Source organism: Taudactylus pleione, unplaced genomic scaffold (genome assembly GCF_031769625.1).
Source record: "Taudactylus pleione unplaced genomic scaffold, aTauple2 ptg000707l, whole genome shotgun sequence".
Lineage (NCBI taxonomy): Eukaryota > Metazoa > Chordata > Amphibia > Anura > Myobatrachidae > Taudactylus > Taudactylus pleione.
The window spans coordinates 103,068-124,269 of NW_028285109.1; the positions used below are offsets into that span (position 1 = coordinate 103,068).

The following is a 21,202-nucleotide window of genomic DNA, read 5'->3' on the forward strand; positions in this document are numbered from 1 at the left end:
GGGTCTGGATTCTGGCCTTCGTCTGGGAACCTTAAAGGTGCAGGTTTTCTGCTCTTTCCATTTTCTTTCAAAGGAATTGGCCCTCATTCCTGAGGTGCAGACGTTTCTTCAAGGGGTCTTGCGCGTGCAGCCTCCTTTTGTACCTCCAATAGCTCCCTGGGACCTAAACTTAGTTCTTCTGTTTCTTCAGTCGCCCATGTTTGAACCTTTTGGAGGAGGTTGATCTTAAGTACCTGTCTGGGAAGACGGTCCTCCTCCTGGCTCGTAGAGTTTAGGAATTGGGTGCTCTGTCCTATAAGCCACCTTACCTTGTGTTTCATGCTGATAGGGCGGAACTCCGTACGGTAGCCGCTTTCCTTCACAAAGTTGTGTCGGCTTTCCATCACAATCAGCCTATTGTGGTACCAATGTTGGTGGAGGACTCTGACACAATCTTCTAGGTTCTTCTACCTTGAATGTGGTTAGGGCTCTCCGCATCTATATTGCCAGGACAGCGTCCATCCGTAAGTCTGGGTTGCCTTTTGTCCTCAATGATGCTGTTCGGAGGGGATGGCCAGCGTCTAAGCAGACTTTGGCAGGTTGGATCCGGCTGACTATTCATTAGGCTTATGTTAGTGCCGACCGTCGGCCTCTTTCGTCCATTTCGGCTCATTCCACACGTTCTGTGGGCGCGTCATGGGCGGCCGGTAGAGGAGCCTCCACGTCACAATAGTGCCGTGTGGCCACTTGGTCTTCAGTTCACACGTTTGTCAGATTTTACAAAATTGATACGTTTGCTACTTCGACATCCCGTTTTGGCAGCCTTGTTCTGCAGGCGCCGCAGAGCGCTCCCGCCCGTGGGGAAAACTTTGGGACGTCCCCAGCGTAAGCACCTCCAGTGTCCCCTAGTGGATGAAAGAGAAAATGGGATTTTGGTACCTACCGGTAAATCCTTTTCTCTGAATCCACAGGGGACACTGGACGCCCACCTCAGCGCTCTTAGCCTGCCTGTTCGGCTTAGTCCGTATGTTGTATGATTCAGTTATTGTGTGTTCTTCTCTCCTTTTTACTCCGCTTGTTCTCCATCTCCTCTCGGTCTTCATTTTCTAAACTGAGGGCTGATGGGGCATAGAGGGGGAGGAGCTTCACACTTCTAAATTATTTAATGTGCCGGCTCCAGCTATCCACGCCTCTATACCCCAGCATAAGCACCTCCAGTGTCCCCTGTGGAATCAGAGAAAAGGATTTTCCGGTAGGTACCGAAATCCCATTTTTAGGTTTAAGGGCTGGTTCATCATCCTCTATATTCAGGATTGATTTAACCGCTGTCACTAAAGCAGGAACATCCACTGTTGATTGACGGTGCTCTTCGCCCAAGTATGACTCGGCGAGAGAACCTTTTGCTTCATCTGCCTCCTCAGATGATGTCAGAATCCGAAAGCTGGGTGGACTGAGAAGATAATACAGTCCGCCTATGTGCTTTGGTGGCTAATGGTCAGCCCGCCTGTAACTTTTGTTGAGAGGTGGCAAACGTTTGAGCCATACTCTGATGGGCATAAACATCCATCCAAGGAGAATGCATAGGAGGTACAGACATTGTAGGTTGTAACAACTGAGTAGCCTATGGTAGGAGGCAGCATGAGAGTTGATAAACAACCCACTAGCTGCGTCATTACCTGGGATAAGGACGACACCCAGGGTGACTCATAAACCGGGTCAGGAAATGTGGACTGGTGAGTAAATCTATAACAATTAGTACACAAACCATCCTGTATGGAATCCTGAAGGGACAAGCCTGCAAGACAGGATTTGCATGTAACCCGCACAGAGGCCCTGATTCGGAGCCGGACGCTCTGACAGAGCGCTCGCTCTGAATCAGGGCAGTCCCTCTTACTTTTTGGAGCGGCCACAACCAATAGCTATAGCGAGCGGCCAAAATGGTCTTGAACATCACGACCATCGGGCTTGCGAAGAGACCCTTGTGGTAGGGTTTCGTCTGCCGCAAGCCCTGGAGTGCTTTTGGCTCTATCAGAGCAAAAAGCACTCGCACTGACATCACTAGTGATGTCAGTGGGGCCGGCCCCAGATGGTAGGGAACGCCTCCGTCTGGGCAGCCACGCCCCAGGCAGGCCCTCCGTCGTGCGCATGCGCACTTGGGCAACATCGACCCGCTTGTGAGCGGGTCTGAATCAGGCCCAAAGGCCTCAGCCTCCTGTTTATCCTTATCTTCAGAAGACATAGGCAGTAAATAGCACACAATAAGTGTAAAGCTAACAATGCAATGTGACAGCCTTCAGAAGTACAAGTAAAGGTTAAGTACTATTGAACTACTACACACCTGGTAGTTGAGGGTTAAGGAGAAATAGTAGTGATAGGAATAACAACAGTCAGAAAGTTAATGTGCATCACCACAGCAGAGCAAGCACAAGTCACATACAATACATATAAATATAATTACAATGGGCTCTGAATCAGCTACACAAGCACATAAGTTGGTAGGATTTGAGCGTTGTATAACCTGGCCCCTGGAGAGAGGTATACAAGGAGACTGGACCCAAACCTCCTGAGACCAGCAGCTTCAGCAGACCACTGAATAATGGTTATTGAGTATCTCATATAGGGAGGAGGAGCAGCAGCTCAGAAGCGGGAAAGCCCTTAATGAGGGATAGCCGTCTGGGTTGGCGGAGGGGCTGCCGGGGGGAGAGCCTACCTCACCTGTGCTGCATTAACCCCCGAGTGTACTGGCCTGGTGCAAAATGGCCGCCGCCAGAGTCCCCGGCGCCAGATCTAACTCCGGTGGTCTAGTGAGGGAGCGGACAAACCAGCTGCCCCACTGCAGCGCCCTCCAAAGGTAAGAACTGCCACTTGTCAGTCTCCGCTGCCCGGCTGCAGTCCTGGGTACCCAGTGGAGCCTCTAGCTAAGCCCTACTGGTGCTCACCGAAATCACACAGTTATCGGTGTTGCGGCGCCAGTGGAGGTAGATGGAGCAGCAGCACAGGCGCTGCTTGTTCTGAAGTAACAAAAAATAAAACTACTTATAAAAATAAAAGCATGGGGCTGCTGAAGCAGTCCCTGTTAAAATGGTGCAACCGTATCCTGCCGCAACAAACGAAAAACTGTCCGCCCTCCCAAATGGTGTCCCTGTGGATCCCCTATGGACCCTGAAGAAGAAAAAAATACCAATATTGGTAGCACAAAGTGGACCTCTTAAAATCATGTGACAATTTTATTGTAGTGCCTTACTTTCCAGTACTGTGTTGGGCCGCTAAAATCTGCATAGTAAATTGCTAAAGTTAGTCCCGGCTCCAACATGCATGCACAGTGGGAGACTGCGTGCCACCCTTCCAATGGCCCCAACTGCAGCAAACTACTGATCTTAGTCAGATGACTGCTCTGCAACGAGTAGTGTTAAGTATAAACAGCCCAGAGTATTTGGGAGAGAGTAGGGGAGCGACAGAGCCAGGACAGAATGAGGCGGAGCAGCATTTGGACCAAGGTGACCCAGCATATGCTGAGACCTTTACTAGAATTTGAATAAATGTATATATGTTTTTACTTCCATTTTATGAAATAACTAAAATGTAACTAAATCAGAAAAGTCTACTTAAAGCCGACTGGACAACTACACTTATAATATAAGATATCTGAAGAGATTACACAAGTACATTTAGATAACAGCTGGAACACATTGGCTCAGATGTACCACTGGTGGTAAATTGTAAAGAGAAAATGTAACAAAATTGTAAAAAGTTGGAAAGGAGTCCATTCACAAGGTCTACACTGAACACAGCAATAAAAGCACTCCATTAGGAATACATGTACAGGCAGGGGCAGTCTTGTGGATATTTTCCTGATTAACTATATTTCCAACCCCCGAAGATGCTGACAAAAGACAAAGCACACAAACTAATGACATGGCAGGCGGTTCCTGCTTACCTCTCTTGTTTCAAAGCATATTCTAACATTTTGATTCTTCTCACTAAATCCTTCTTCAAATTTTCTTGACCTTTTCTTTCACCCTGTAGGAAGGCTATCCGCGCCTGGAAAACAGCAGCAAACAGGACTGTAAGTATAATGCACACTGCCAATAGATAAGATGCCAGAAAGGGCGGTAGCCTGTATCATCGCAGGACGGCTCCGAGAGGTTTTATTAGCTAACCAATGCGCTAGGTAACCAATAACCTCTGTATATACTGCATATTATCGGATTAACAGGCAGATATGGTTAGGGAGGTCACAGGAGCATAACATGCTATGATTTACCATTGGAGACATTTACATCATACTGATCCTCTTTGCAAACTATCAAAGCATTGTGGAGGTGGAAAAAGTGATGTGATGCCAGAGGGTACACAAACTTCACACACTTATGGGATTTTTTTTTTGTCTTTCAAGTTGCAATGGAAAGTCACAGAACAATGTCTTAGGCCGGGTACACATTAGTTAGGCGATATATTGGACAATATGTAATGTTGAGGCAAATTGGAACAATATATCGTCCACATCGCATAGTGTGTATGTTCAGTAGCACATTAATGTGCATCATTCAATACATCTTCTCATCTGGTGTGCTGGGCGTTAGATGGGAAGAGGTAGAGTACGATGTGGTGCACATCACTGAGGGCCTGATTCAGACCTGCTCGCGAGCGCTGAGTGCAGCCTGCAGATATCGGAGGCATACACTGGGAGATAACTCAAAGTGTATTGGCCCCAATATCTGCACTCCACCCAATGGGAGGAGACATTTTCCCGTTCCTTCCATGGGAAAGAACAGGGGAAATGTCTGCCTGTCGGCCGCGACTAGGCATACACTGCCCGATGTGGCCGTCATTTACTTACAGAATATCGCAGTAGACGGGCATGCTGGATGAGACGGCATGCCCGACCGATCAGTATTTAACCCTCAGTTGCCCACACACACTACAATTATCTGGGCGATCTGCGGATATTGGGCGAATCGCCCCAATAATTGTACAGTGTATATGTCCAGCATTACTAGAGTCTATTGCAGACTATAAACAACATACTGCAAGCTGCCAACTGATTCACATCAATCAAAATCACATCTGACCCTTTGAGGCACCAAAAAGTTACTGGTTTAGATCAGAGTGCAGAAAGGCAGTGAACCAATGGGACCAGGGAAATCATTATTAACAGATGTTATTGGCTGTTAGTAGTCTTTTAAATATGGAAGCACCTATGCCATCTACTACCCTAATTACTTACATAAGGGTGACTGCTGCCATAGGCACATTACTATGGTTGCTGATCTAATGTTATGTTGTCAAACTGTGCAAATAATAAATGTGCTTGAAATGAAAATGTTAAAAGTATTATATTGAGCTCTTCCAAATGAATACAGTATTGCTTAAATCCTGTTAATAACCATTTACTATATATAACACTTTCCATGTATTTAAGGAACAATTACACCAACGATAAAGCCAGCTGCTCTGCAGATATGCAGACACATTTGTTCTGCTGGAGTGTGGGGCTCAGAGCTGCATATAAAGATAACCTCATCATTAGGCCAGTTACTGGCGCAACCAATGACATTGCATGCAAAGGGGGGACATGTATCAAACTTTGGTGGGAGATAAAGTACCAACCAATCAGCTTCTAACTAATTTTACAGGCTGTGTTTGAAAAATGGCAGTTACGAGCTGATTGGTTGGTACTTTCTCCCCAAGCAGCAATTATTTGCACAGTGTATTTACAACATTTCCATTCTAATTAGAAATTTTAACCAACATAAATGAAAAGGGAAAAGATGATGCGAGAAGCAATAATCGAAAATATAGAGTCAATATGCAGGCACCAAAAGTTCTAATCTATAGGCCTGCTGTAACTATCACTTCTAAGGCAAAAACCGGTTTAATACAATGCAGCTGAATTGCTCAGGATCTCAGGCAGCAGTAAGGTGAAGATTAATTACACCATGTAACAAGATCAAGTTCTGTCTAATAGGTACAATACAATGAAATAAACAGCAATTAGATCATATAAGATAAATGTGTCACATGGAACACTCATTTATTTTATATGATAGATTAGATAGATTAGAACTGTTGGTGCCTGCATATTGACTATATTTTCGATTATTCTTATACTCGTCTGTGTTTTCTCTCTGACCCACTGTGATTTTCAAACAAGTGGAGTTAGGAAGAGGGGTTAATTCAGTCTTATACCCCTTTTACACCAGAGCTAAAACCCGGGTTTTTGGAGGGTTAACCCGGGCAGCTCCCTGGTGTAAAAGGGGAGAGAGTTGAATCGCCGTGTCGAGTGACCAGGCAATCCAACCCAGGCAACTAGCAGGGTTTAACACGGGCGTAGCCCGTGAAACCCTGCTGTGAGAACAGCGCACTCCGGGTCACAATGACCTGGAGTGCGCGGCTAGCCGGCCGATTGGTCCGGCTTCAGTGGCGCTTGGAGATGACGTCATCTCCAAGCGACCACTTTCACTCCGCAAAAGCCGGGTATATGCAGACCCGACTGCGGTGTGAGCGGCGTGACTCGGGAATATCCCGAGTCGGCGCCAGCAAAATTCTGGGTCTGATCCGGATAGGAACTTTGTTCCAACTCTGGGTCAGACCCGGAATTCAGGTGGAAAAGGGGTATTAGATATTCGCCCATTTTTTTTACCTTGCCTATAACTAACAGCAGAATTACTTTTATAGATCTAACAGGAGAATATTTATGTTGTTAAATACTCCTTTATGCAAGATAAAGGTGAGGTGAAACATTGTTTTATGTATATATAAACTGAGTGTTTTCCTTAGTCCTGATTGTAACATCTGTGCTTTTTGCCCATGTTTATACATCATTCTTACTGGCAGCAGATTCACACTGATTGATGTATTTGGTACATATAGGGTTTACTCTTGTTCCCTGCTGCTATTCAATCAATGACATGTGACACAAGGTTAATCACTCTCATATCATCATATATACTAATATTTGTTTTTTTACTGTATGCTGATTGCAACATTTATGTTGTTTACGTTTGTTCACTATATGTATTTGTTTTTCATGTGAGTTACCTAACTGAAGAGAATTTATCGAGTTCACTATTAAAAGTTCATTAATTTTCATTACATTTCCTTTCTAAGAGTGCCCCAACAAAGGCTAATTTGTCTTTTTTCTAGTGTATATTGCACAAATCCTATGGGTGCACCACCAACATTAGAGTCATCCAGATTTTTTTGTTAAAATGTGTGATAGATCATTACGTTGTTTTTTTTCATTTTTGACCTAATCTAATTGTATTAGGCATTATTCACTACCATTTCTCTCACCACTAGTGCGGACTCCTCTGTTTATTTTGTAGATCAATATGATCTAAGGAGGTGATTCAATTGTTTTTTGGTTGCCAATAATTAATAGGCACCCAACAGAGCAATTCAATTGTTTTGGACACCCACTGTCACAACAAAAGGCAGAGTTTAGCTACGTAAAGCGGCTAAACGAGTCTAAAGTCCACAGACTTTTCACACATTTCTGCTCATCACTTTAGGAGGCTGCAAGTAGAAATGTGGGTGCTGGCTGCTCCCGTGGCTGAATGGAGTAACAATTGAATTGCTCCATTGGGCGCCCATTAGTTAAGGTGCCCATAAAAACTTTTAAATTCGCCCCTAAAAATGTAATGTGTGTTAGAAAAGGGCCTGCATTAATGCAATAATGATGTGCTCATGAGCTGAATACTGTTAAAAAATTTTCATACTCTACTCAAAGGGTCAGATTTAGCTCATAGGCCTTCAGCTGGATGGATGTGGTCCAGAATGTTGACAGTGTTTTCAGGTGATTTTAGCGCTAACCGCAGACTAACCCTAAAATGGACTGTTGACATTCACAATGTCGACAATATGTCAATGTCGTCATTGAGAATGTTGACAATTTGGGGACTATCAATTATTTTGGGCACCCGGCGCTCCCATCTAAAGTGATGAGAGCTATTCAATTGTTTGCGCAACAGCTGCGTTCTCGTGACCGAAATGCACAGGTTTAGCCGCGTAAATTGGCTTTTCCTGCGCTTAGTGCCAGTAAAGGCGCCCAAATGCAGAATGTGCTGCACTGTGCTGCAGTTAAGGTGCCCAAACCCCTACTTTGGGCAGATTTCTGTTCGTACCTCAGGAGAGTGCAAGCAGAAATCTGTGATAAGTGATGGGCGCCCAAAACAAATACATAGCTCCGGGTCACGAGAAACAATTGAATTCCCCGTTTTGACTGCCGACATTCTGAATGTCGACAAAGACTGCACACCAGCTGGAAAACTAGGACACAGGGCCTGATTCAGAGTAGTACACTATGCCAGTGTTTTTGCAAATGGAGCCATTTGTTTCTGAAGAACAATGGTGTCTGTGCCATGAAGTTATGCAGCTGAAGCACTTCCACCAACCAACCTGAGCCTTACTGTATTGGAAAAGCATGTTTGCACTGGCATAGGTACAAGTATGAAAGAATGAATGTACGAGTCAGAACCTTTTAGAGTTTCTCATTCTAGAGTATGATTCAGTGTATTGCAATGAGAGAACACTGGGTGGCAGAGTACAATCTCCAGCTTCCTACTGACAAAAAAGGACCCTGGTAAACGTTTATGTTCTATTTAAAGTATTTTATTCTCTTTAAAAAAACATTCCGGCACTTAATTAACTATATGGTAAGAGCACAAACATTTGCAGACAACAGATTGCTAAACAATCCCATAAATGATGCAGGAACACTTATGGTCTAAAGACCTCCATACATCAGCAATTGATTGCAGCAATCGTGCAATTTGCAAACGATTGTGTGTAAAAATCTTGCCTTTTTCAATCGATTGTGCTTATTCTGCAATCGATTGAAAAAGGGAAAGATTTTTTTACACACAATCGATTGCAAATTGCACGAGTATTGCAATCAATTGCTGATGTATGGGGGCCTTAGGCCACAGGTTCTCAAACTCGGTCCTCAAGACCCCAAGCAGTGCACGTTTTCCAGGTCTCCTCACAAAATCACAGGTGAAATAATTTGCTCTATCTGTGGATCTTTTAAAATCTGTCAGTGAGTAATGAATACACCTGGGCACCTGCTGGGTGACCTGTAAAACCTGATCTGTGTGGACAGAGTTTAAGAACCTCTGGTCTAAGCCATTACTTGTATCCTTATTGCTCACTCATCAGGCAGTCCCCAGCCACTCTCCTGTGCTGCTTTCACAGTGCTATCACCACAAAGCACTCAGCACTATCATGTATTTATCACACTGCGGGGTTGCAAGTGTACCCATGCAGCAGTCCTGCAATACCAGGTGATCGTGCATCGCTTAGCTGACAACTGTGGGCTCCAGTGTACTGTGCCCCTACCTCCCCCACTTACAAGTAGCATATCACTGGGATAGGTTGTAGTTTTAAATTCAAGTTTATGTTTTTACTTTTCATGCCGTTTAATGTAAAAGATGTTCAATAACTGCATTATGTTGTTTTATTATTTTTATTATTATTAATGTTTAACAAATTGTTATAACTAAAGTTATATTAGATATAAAAAATATACAGTCAGACTCCCAAAATACCATTAAATGAAAACAATGATGAAAACGGACTGCACACTAAGAAAACATAAGTTGTCGGCACTGGTTACAGTACATTTTGGTCACAGAGATGATGCATTCTCATAATTATTTATGCAACTACCCATATTCTACACAAAGAATGAAAACTATGCCTGGCATGCCTCTTGGCTGCTTTGTGGGTATGACAAATGCATTCAGCAGCACCAGCCTGAACAGGATCCCTTATAATGTGACCCTGAGATAAAGCTCATTCAATTTCTGATGAATCACCTCACACCCACTTCTGCCTGGCACATACCTGAGCGATAAATCACTGTACTAATCCAGGGCAGTATTTGTTTGCTTGGTGCTGGGTTCACTGAACTCCAGAGAACATCAATATGAGACTTCAGTCTCTAAGCTACATAGACAAATAAGAGCATAAAAAGAATAGTGGCCACATCACTTAAAAATGGAACAAATTCATTCCTGAAGCAGGGCCCGGGGCCTGTGTAAATGTATGTATGTGAGCACATCAATCTATTGGATCTTCATGTGTATATCGAAAAGGCTTGTTACGACTTTTTCTGTTCGTTGCATGCCCAAACTTAGAACCAAAAGTACGTATCATCTGCCAGTTACTGACCAACTGCACATACTTCAGAAATCATGCTTGGCGTTTATGTTCGGTCAAAAATACAGCAAGTATAAATGTGATGTGCCAAAGGAAGCTCTAGTGTGTATTAATGGTACCCAAAGGCCATAATGGCTGAAAAATTAGGGGTCAATAAACCTGATAAAACAAAGCTTCCAAGAAATGTTCACGCTTTCCATGTGTAAGATATAGTAAACCTGCGGTATGCAAGGTTTTATTGGGCAACTCACCAATAAACAATAGCAGAGCAGGTCACGCAACATTGAACTGGCATCTTGTACAGTTAGGAATTTAGATGTTTGTTTCGTACTTATTAAAAAATTATTTTTCCAAAAAGCGAGTTTGTAACAAATACCTCAGGTGAAAATATTTTATATATATTTATATATTGTTGGGGTTAAGGCAGTGCTGAACAAAAGTGGTCAGCAATTTCTCCCATACTGCATGCATGGAACATAATTCGTATATACATCTCTCTGCACCTGGACTGCCCCTATCCATACGCTTAGTCATAATCATTGGTGCACACTCACACAAGTCCAATCATTAGTGCAAAAGGTCTATCTGAAAGCAGTAGTAATGTGCACGCTCACCTCTGCATAACCTGCAATTCTGCCGTCACTCAGCCTACGTAAGAGCTAGTGTTCATTCTAGCATTCTACCCCAGTCACAACTCCTGCAGTTCCTCTTTCCTGCCTGGGGTGTCGCTCTCTGCTCGGGTGCTTCTAGCACACTCAGCTGATGCAACAAACTAATGATATAAAGATTAGAAAGTGCTAAAAGCACCAGAGCAGAGGACGCAACATCCCAGACGGTAAAGAGGAACTGCACGGGTTGTGACCGGTGCAGGGTGCTAAAACAAACACTAGTTACGCTCCTTCAGTCACAAGTAGAGATGTGTTTGGTATGCGCACTACTCTGCAGCGCCCCTAGTTGCCTACGTTTGTACCAGCAGCATGTGCAGAGCAAAAGCACACAAGGTACGCCCAGGAAAAGGACTTGCTTTCATCTCTGCAACAGTCCCATAACATACGCATCTTACCATACACATTTAGGGATCACATGCTGTAAAATGGATATTAACCCTATTTAAATAACACTGTGCAAGAGCTTAGTAGATAGCTGCGAACACTGGTTTAATAAACACAGTCAGTGAATATTTAACCTGCATGTTTCCACAGAGGCAAATGAGCTGCTAGGAATATTTGGAAAGGGAGGGGGGGGGGGGGGGTGTAACTAAAGGCCCCCATACATCAATCAATTGGGACAATTCTGCGTATTGCAGATGATCGTGTAAAAAAAAAAAGAAAAAATCTGCAATGTATGGGGTTTATAGATCACAGATTCTGACCAAAAAGTGATTGGAATAAGTGAGTCAAGTTGTTCACCATGTGGAATTTCACAGACCAATCTGGGGTGTAGATTGCTAATGTATAGTAACAAATCAGCCGATTTGCAAATAGTTACAAGTAAAGGCCCCCATACACCCAACAACTGACGGTCCGTTCCTGCGATCGGATCAGAAATGACGACCAGCGGCCACCTTTGTTCAGCGATCCGTCAAGAGCATCTGTGAAATTACACAAGTTAAATTTTGATCCTGATTGGCAAACCAGTGAAATCCAACATGTTGGATTTCACCGATCCTCCAACCCGGCATCTCAGGATCACAGAATTGAGACAATCCATTGCTACTGTATGGGGGCCATCGTGGAGAAGGGCAAACTCGCTCCTAACTTATAATGCATATAAAAAATAAATAAATAAATAATAATTTAAAAAAAGACAACCAACCATGATCACCAGTAAAATTACAAACAAAATATCCTAACATGTAAACCCAGGCCAATACGCAGTATGACCACTCTGGCAGCACATTTACACAGCCACATCGGACATTTATGCCAGGAATGCAGGGTCTGTACCCATAGGGCCTCAATTTGACCGGACAGAAAGTGTACATGAGGACTGTTTAATATCATTGCTGAAAATTGCAAATGTTTAAGTAACTCATAGTTACCAATCAGCAATTAGTTTTGCTCAGTGTTATACAATTAAAAAAATAAAATAAATCATCTGAGTGGTGCAATGAGTTAGCATACATGGTTATTATATAACATTTATAGTGAGAATGTTTTCATCTGACTACATTTCCTACCAGTCTCTATTGACAAAGGGTCAAACTAGATCAGATGTTGATCTAATTGATGGCCATGTAATATACACACACACAGAGGTTTGTGGTCTATGGTTTACAACAACTACTGTATGTGACAGGAAGTAACAAAAATATTTCTAATACTTATTCAGAACGGTGTTGTCAAATGTTTAAAACTGAACACAACAAACCGATATTATCAGACTTCTTCATATTACATAAAGTGCCATTCATTCATTACAGCTATGTGCGTCCAGCAGCTGTACTCAATAGCAGCTGACTATCCAGGGAATGGCATACTTGTCATACAAAGCACAGTATAGTCTTGTTCATTCGGCTATTTTCTTACAGGCAACATTACAATAGTGTGGAGAAGCCATAACACTGAATAGGAAACTTTCTATACTATGACAAGTTATATGAATGTAGTTCACACACAACACTGCATTGCAGTTAACTTTCTCTTTACTCTCTCAAGGCTTTTGCTTGCATTAGCCCTAAATAAATTTAAAAAAAGGAATTCTAGAGGAGCATGCTGCGCTATTAATGAGATATGGTATCTACATAAATTGCAGAAATCTGGAACACATTTTTTGTGCTACTTGCCAGGGGTGTATGAGTGTGGGTTTCATGGACACCATATTCTGTCAGAATGACAACACTTTCAAAAGAATTTTGGATAACAGATACAATGTTTGATTATACCAAAAAATACAGATCATAGCATCAGTTTAAGGCTGGGTACACACTACACAATTGGGCAATTTATCATTTTGAGGCAAATTGGAACGACAAGTCGTGCAGTCGGTCCAATTGCGTGCTCCCGCGGGTCACATGCAATATCGTGAGATCGGCCATGCTGCACGGGCAATCACACAATATCGCATGCGGGGCTCTGTAGTTTAAGGAAGGACGGAATGAGGGTTCGTTTCGTTGTTCGTTAAATCTTTTAGTGTGTACGTGCAATCTTGCATGGTCCGAGGCGAAGGTAAATCGCCCCAACCATCGGCAAGATTGCCGGGTCCTCTAGTGTACCCAGCCTTACTTTGATCCACAAATATTGTGAATTTAGTCCAAGAACTGGAGTTTGAAACATGTTAGCAGATGTGTACACAGCCATGTATTCCATGTTCCTACCATGTACGTTAAGCTATGGGTGACCCTGAACGGATCAGCTGTCTGTATTTCACCAGTCAATGGGAAAGTGAGATAAATTGAGCAGTAGGTTGCTACATTGGCTGGAGTAGGGTCTAACTTCATTAACAGCACAGATTGGTTCTGGGACATTCAACAGACAAAAGGATGGGAGGTTCTGCTGAGACAAATTCATTTAACTCATTTTGTGCAATTCATGAAGGATGTGCACATGTTCATTTTCTTTTGTAGGCTTAAAATAGGGTTACATATTTAGCAAGCAAGTGTGTGTAATTATATATATATATTTTATTAGCAGCAATATATGTTATATTGACCTTTAACCTACTTTTTACCAGTTTACATACCATGCAAACATAAATAAGAGATTTCCTAATATAACTGAATTGCCTTTATTTACCACATACACATCAAAGTCATCACGGATCCTCTCAAAGGCCTTTAAATTTTGATATTGATATTAGAGAAAGAAATACCAGATATGATTTGCTATGTGCTGCCATAGAACCCCAGTATGTTTTATATAGCATAAACAATTGTAGCTATATTCCAGGAAAGATAAAAAAAATTATGTAACTCAGTACTAGCCAGAGAGATCACGTCCGCAAGTCTACTCAATAACATTGTTTTTCTGGAGTCCCACAAACAGCCAGCATTTATTAGGACTTTACTGTTGGGATTTTAACTAGTCTCAACTGCATGTTTTTATGTTTTTTGTTAATTTGCATGTATTTAACTCAGAGTAATTTGTGGGAAGGGAAATGGGGAGAAGGTTCTAAGCACAAGAGCTTAAAGATGAATGAATTTATAGTTTTATTATCCACATGGATGGTGATATGTTAGACATTAAAGGTGTCAGATATATTCACTGGTCAAAGTAAAGGTAATACATAGGCCGCGCACACTCTGGCCGGATTGCACGATATATCGGACACATCATCTAGTGTGTACCCTGAATGTCATTGATGTGCGCTCCTGTGTGTCGTCAGCTACATCGCCCGTCAGAGTGCAGAATGGCCTGCACAGTTGCTGCCGATGCCGGCACCCCACCTGGTGCAGTCGGTTAAGAGATCAGTACACACTAGTTATTGTCTAGTGTGTACAGGCCTTAGAGACCATATACTTATCCATGAGAAAAAGAAAAGCAGGTACTCTCCAAGAAGTGCCATGTCTATGGCTATTGTCCAGAACTCTATTCTGAGAAAGTCTTTCACTTTATTGGGCCTTTCTTGTTGCTACTATTTTTAAATATATCAATAAACATATGTTATTGTGGGCACTGTCCCATCTTCGAGAGTACCCACTTTCCTGTTGCTTGTACATTTTTAACCCAGCGCGTTTTCATGAGTGGATGGATGGCTCTTGCATATTATTTTATGAAAGGGGTTCCATTGTTTTTTGTATTAGCTTAAGTTTATTATCATTTTTATAGAACATAAAACTTACAAAAGTAAATATAATACAGACAACAGAACCAGTGAAAATTGGGAGCAGGGATTGATTAGGTCAGAACAGACAACCAAATGGGCACCCTTGTGTACAATCACTCAAAGGAAGTCAATTGCTAGTGGAAGACCGAAGTACTACAACAATTTTACTTAAATTAACATGGAAAGAAATATACAACAGAAATCACAAGAAAAACAGCAAAATCTAGTCACCCACAAATTTGTGAAGTGCATTCATTTTACTTGTCTAATATTTTAAAACGCATCTGCTTGTTTTGAAACCTTTATTTTTTAAAATAGCATGATATCAAGAGTAGTCCATTTCTGCTACGGTAGAAAACTACTGTGGAATTCACTTTAAAACTAAAAATTATATACATTGTATACAGGTGGTTGCTAATTTTGAATATTTGATAGATGTTGAAGTGCTCAGTATCTCCCTCATTTAGGTAACATTATTTAACCATTTATAAACCAATCAGTAGTAGAACGTAGCATCCTAGGATAAGCTATCGACTGATGGTTAGGTGGCTTTAAAGACTATAAAAATATCTGCGTGGATGATGTTCCGCTCGCACATTCCAGATCTGGCAAGTGGCTTAATTTTAAACATTTTCTTTTTTATACAGAGGGGTCTCTTGTGCTGGGATCCACTACAACCTAAATGTCATTTGCCTGCACACAGAGGTCTCCAAATAAGAGAGATACGTTTCCATTAAACTCAACTTCAACGCAGGTAGTTACAGTCATTCACAGCAAATGTAAAAAATATTACTTTCCAAGTCTATAATCAACTGTTGCTTTTCTGGCATTCAAAATAACAACCTTCAGCTTACAAGGCCAATGTAAAGTCCAAATAAAATCAGTATTTTGTAAAAGGTGGAGGAAGGATTTCATAATGCCCTGTAAATAAGTCTGTAAAAATGTTACACAAACAATATAGAAGAATCACAATGCCCACTATCTTGGCACACTGCTTATTTATACTAGCATATGCAGCAAAAAGTTGAAAAGTGGGGTTGGGGAATTCAATTTGATGCAATGTTCCTTTCCAATAGAGGTGCAAGGGAAAACCTACGATGTCGGCACTACCGTAAATGGACGATATGTATGCAGCCTGGCAACGCTACGATGCCCATCGGCATATTGCTTTGAATTAAATTTCCTCCTTGAATGTGATGGTGCTTGTGAGCCATCAGTGGTACATGTGTTAGGTTTATGTACTTAATATGACTCTAGATTATGTACAGACATTATTATTGTAAGCTTATGTCAGTGCGTCTATTATGTGGAGGAACGGTGGCATCCAATTGTTATTCGTTGTGTACAGCTCAGTATCATTTATATTTGGGCACTTTTAATTGTAGTGTAGGAAGCTGGTTACATGGAGATGGAGTCAATATCCCAGCACATGGGAAACTGGCGCTTAGAACAGTAGCGCTGGAATCCCATTACTTGTCAGAATCCCGATGCCTAAATACCGACTGCCGGCATCCCGAAGGTAAGTAGCGGTGTTAGGGGGAGGATTAGGCACTAAGGTGGGAGGTTTAGGATGTGGGGAGGGGGCAGTTAGGTTTAGGCACCGGAGAGGGGGAGGGTTAGGATAACGACCAACAGGTGTCTGGATACCGGCGTCGGGATTCTGACCGCCGGGATCCTGTACATTACATCCCATTACATGGCCCTACAATCCTATCTGATTATCTATCTTACATAGGTGGTATTTATTTTTAGAATGGACGCCAGATGGAGCAATTCAATTGTTGCTTGGAACGGGTGTGAGTGCTGTGGTTGTACACATTTCTGCTCGCAGCCTCCTGAGGTAGTAAGTACAAATGTGCAAAAAGTCCATGGTTAGGGCAACCAAACCTCTACTTTAGACCGGTTTAGTTGCGTTGCGCGGCTAACCATGGTTTTGGCCACGACAAGCGCTATAATTAATGGGAGCCCAAAACAAATGAATTGCTCCAAAGAGCGCCTCTTAATTATTGCCGCCTCAAAAAAAACTATTTAATCCTCCCCCCACCTCCCGTTCGTTAATTATGTTAACAGTGTTTCCGTTCTTAAAGGTACATGCTTTAGGAGCTGCATTAATTCCTTCTTATTAGTACTGACTGAAAAGTCTAGACCATTGATGGCATGCTTTATATGTGTATTTAATCTGACTGCTGTAGTAACCAATGTTCTTAAATCTATTTCTTGCATAAAGACTTATGTACAGGGCACTATGACAAAGACTTATTTTAACTGTAATGACGTTTGGTAATACTATTTTGATACAACTAATATTTAATTCAACAAAAAGCAAAAAGGAACAGCCACTCAAACAAACCAATTAGCTCTGATGATTGCAGTGAAAGTAAAGATGCATACACAGGTAACAATTTTTTGAACGATTTGTCGATAATGACGTCGTTATCATTAAATTGTTCAAAAAAATCGTTCAGTTTATGAGTTATAACGATGAACGATAATCACATATGCGCACTCCTGCTTGTAGTGTATAGTTATCGTTCATCGTCCATTTCAGACTGTCCAACATGACGATTTTCATTAAGGGAAGGAACATTATTAGTTCATCGTTCAATACACTTCAAAAAATCGTTCACTTTTTCAAGGGAAAATCTGACAGAAAATCGTTGGTTACAATACGTGTCTATGCACCTTTAGACAATGAAAGAAAATTAGTTACATGTGATCTATCCCTTTTAATATAATCAGTCATTTCTAAATACAGCGAGACCAAGGAGTATATTTACTAAGCGGTGACTTTTGAAAGCTATTGCTCTCTGGCAGATCTGGTTGCTGGCTCAGTTTCTCATTTAATATTATTGGCCTTTAAAATACCACAGCCAGAACCACTGAGAAGCCACTGCTGAGTAAATATGCCCCCCAAATTGTTACATTTGATACAAGTGTTAATACAAGTATATATTTGGGGATTTTTATTTGTATAAATGTTTTCTCTTCTTTTTATGTTCACCTTATTTTCAACTTGGGAAACCTTGATATGTATTATTATTATAGGGAAGACCAAAGCACTGGATCTAAAAAAAAACAGGTTCTATTAGATGGATTTTATATGGATCTGCCAGCATTAGCAGGGAGGATACAGACTGCTCTCCTGTCCTTGTAACATTACAGGATTTCCTTGTCAAAAGAGGAAGCAGCACATAGCCTATACTTTGAACAATGTGTTGTGATTAGTGTACCAGGAGAACGCTGTCAATGTCTTCTGCCTGATGTTCGTTAACAGAGGTGCAGATGAGGCTGCCGATATTATGGCACAGATACTGGGCATGTGGTCAAATGATAGAATTCTAACAATATATGCACAGTGATTTCTGTGTATCTGTACAGATTTGTCCTCATATACAATACATATGCTTTTTACTTCTCTAATAGGGGAGAATTCAATTGTTTTATGCGGTGCACTAATGAGTGGGTGCCCAACAGAGCAATTCAATTGTTGCTCCGTTCGAGCGCTAATGCCGAAGCTGCACACATTTCTGCAAAAATCTGTTTTTTTTAGGCGCTCTAACCAGGCATTTGACAGGTTTAGCGCAACAAGCGTGATAATTAATGGACGCCCAAAACAATTGAATTGCTCTGACAGGCACCCTTTAATTATCGTGGTGCTAAAATCAATTTAATTCAACCAAAGTGTTTTAAATACTTAGGATTAGTATTTGTAGTAAAATAATTGGTATAATGTAGTAGATTAAGATACATATTTTAAGAAAAAGTTACATTGTCCAGCCAAGTCGCAAAGTCTTGGTGTTATTTGGCACAACTTGAGAATAGGTGCTCATATATGGACACATTTGTAAAAGATCAAATAGTACACCAAATCACTTTGCCAGCAAGGAGTTACGCGCCAGGAAAGGAAGACTATCCAACTCATAGTGACATAAAGCAATTCTTTATTTGCAAGGTAGCAAAATTATTTGTTGGAAAATATTTAAACCTTTTAATCTGCACATTTGCTTTATTATATAAACACACACAAAGCAAATGATTATTGGGTTCATATAATACTTTCTTTCAACCGCACAGCATCAATGATGTTATTCAGTGACAAGTTATTTAGAAGAATGAACGTGTGTAATGTATCATCTCTGAAACATTATCTCTGGGACTATTTTAATACACAACTGGCACTTAATGAAATGAATGTATTGATCTGCTGAGGGGCTACCAGCGGTATATCAGATAAGCAATCTTGGCCTCCAATGAGTCAACTCTGGAAATGTGTGATCTCATACTCATCTGCTGATATTAACTACAGTAATGTCCATGAACAATTATTGTATATATGACACATTCTGTGGCCATGAAACACGCAAAGGTATAAAAACACACCAAAACTAAAGAGGACTGAAGCGTGTTTTTGGATTCAATACATAGAACAAGCCTGACTGCATGACAGTGTTGTACAGGACCGGGGTTATTTGTGAAAGCAGTATTATGTGATACTATCATTAATGGCAATGCGAAATCCTCCAAGAACTCCAGCGTGTACACTGGCGCCCTGTCACACCTGTACCAAGCACCGAGGCACAGGGGGTAATACACCCAAGGTCACCGACTACTACCTGACATGTACAGACAGCAAGGGTACAGGAGCATGGTGTCAGGGCATAATCAGGATCACTGTGCCCTATACAGGAGCCTGGGCACCAGATAAGGGCACACCTGGTACATGGCACCCTTACTGTGCCACAACAAGATGGTCTACCGCAGAGTGACTGGCCTCCGACCATGGAGAGTATATGTGTATATATATATATATATATATATATATATATATATATATATATATAATTTATATGTATAGACATTGGGGTGCAGGGATCTCCCGCAGCCCGGACCGCTCACCTGCAGCTCGGCCCTCTCCACCTCCCAATGCGCTCTCTCCATCTCGAAGCGCGCCCACTCGTGCTGGATGTAGTGCAGGATCCCAGGGATAGTGTACTGAGGCGGCCGGGCCGGGAGCTCACAGCCCTCCTCCGGGGGGACTCCCTGTAACTGGGCCTGGCCGGGACCACCGACCTGCGGCCTTGCTGAGGCAGCCATCCCGCTGGCCGCCGGGAGATCCTCCATCTGGTGACTGGCCCGGGGGGGGCTCCGGTGATCCGGGTGCCAGGGAGTGTGGTCAAGTGAGAAACCAGCTCCGGTCGGGGAAAGGGGGGGACGGTGCGGCCTCGTTAACCGACCCCCGGGTAAGCAGCGGCTGTCGGTTCTATAACCTCCGCCCAGTCACATTACTGACGGCCGCCATCTTTCGACCCCCCGGGCCCGGTGAAGTTCGCGGGGCACTCTGGGTAACCGGCCTCGTTCGCCGCCTCCCGCTTGACAGCTCAGTGCGCATGCGTGGGAACCATGTACTGACGTCACAAAGGCAACCTGTGTCACATGACTCCGCTCCTCCTCCCGGCTCCTGCACTACCTCGTGACGCCACCACGTCTGGTGACGTCACTGGGTAAGCCGTTCCCCTTAGCAGGAAGGCTGTTCCGGCACAACGAGTCATCATCATCGGGCTCCGTGTACACATACATACGTATTATATACATACATACGTATATGCACACATTACAGCCATACATACGGGTAATCTGACCGTGTCTGCTGACATATAGATGCTATTCAGTGGCGTGCAGTCAGCAGAAGGTGCCCTGTCTCTGCACTAGGGATACTCATCCCTTATTTCTGCCACCTATGAGCAGATATGTAGTGTACCATTGAATCTATATTATGGGCGTCATGCTGAGCACTAGCAGTTATTAGGGAAAAATCCGAGGTTTTAATTTGTCTCTGACATCACCTGGCCCCCGGGGCATATGTGCTAATGTGCGGCAGGTCCATCAAACTTAACCACCTAGTCTAAAATTGTCCCAACATGGCAGACTCCCTATTAAACCCCAAGTCCAGTCACTATTACGATTTCATTAGGAAAGGCCTTCGAATAGTGGCGGCAATACCACAGTAGCCACATATCTTGCAATAGCATGTAGCCATTGCCAGGTAACCATTGATATTTATTTGGTGTGTATGCACAGAAATGTGGACATGCGCAGAGATGCTGCAGACTTCGCTTCCGGCGGGGAAAGCACCATCAGATGTCCAGTATTGCACCATGGGATGAGCATCAGAAAGAGGCATGCATTGGAAGCAACTATTATAATCCTGTCATCGAAAGGAAAAAACAATTCCATTGAGCCGAGAACATCGAAGGTTGCCTACTATCGGCTTCCAATGTCCATTCCTTAATTTAATCCA

General features: G+C 42.5%; 1 protein-coding gene across 4 annotated transcripts in view; it reads right to left on the bottom strand.

Moving 5' to 3' along the window:
* Window positions 1-20,333, bottom strand: part of STRN3 (striatin 3) — a 77,777-nt gene extending 57,444 nt beyond the window's left edge. For 2 of the 4 annotated variants that reach the window (XM_088456587.1, XM_088456588.1), the window contains exons 1-2: window positions 19,801-20,332; window positions 3,917-4,020 (exon numbers count right to left, since the gene is read on the bottom strand). In XM_088456587.1, the coding sequence (XP_088312713.1) occupies window positions 3,917-4,020; window positions 19,801-20,025 (329 nt within the window). In that variant the 5' untranslated portion in view covers window positions 20,026-20,332. Of the gene's footprint in view, window positions 1-3,916; window positions 4,021-19,800 lie in introns of all 4 variants that reach the window. The other 2 variants (XM_088456586.1, XM_088456589.1) reach the window with 2 other exon arrangements.
* Window positions 20,334-21,202: the final 869 nt, after the last annotated feature.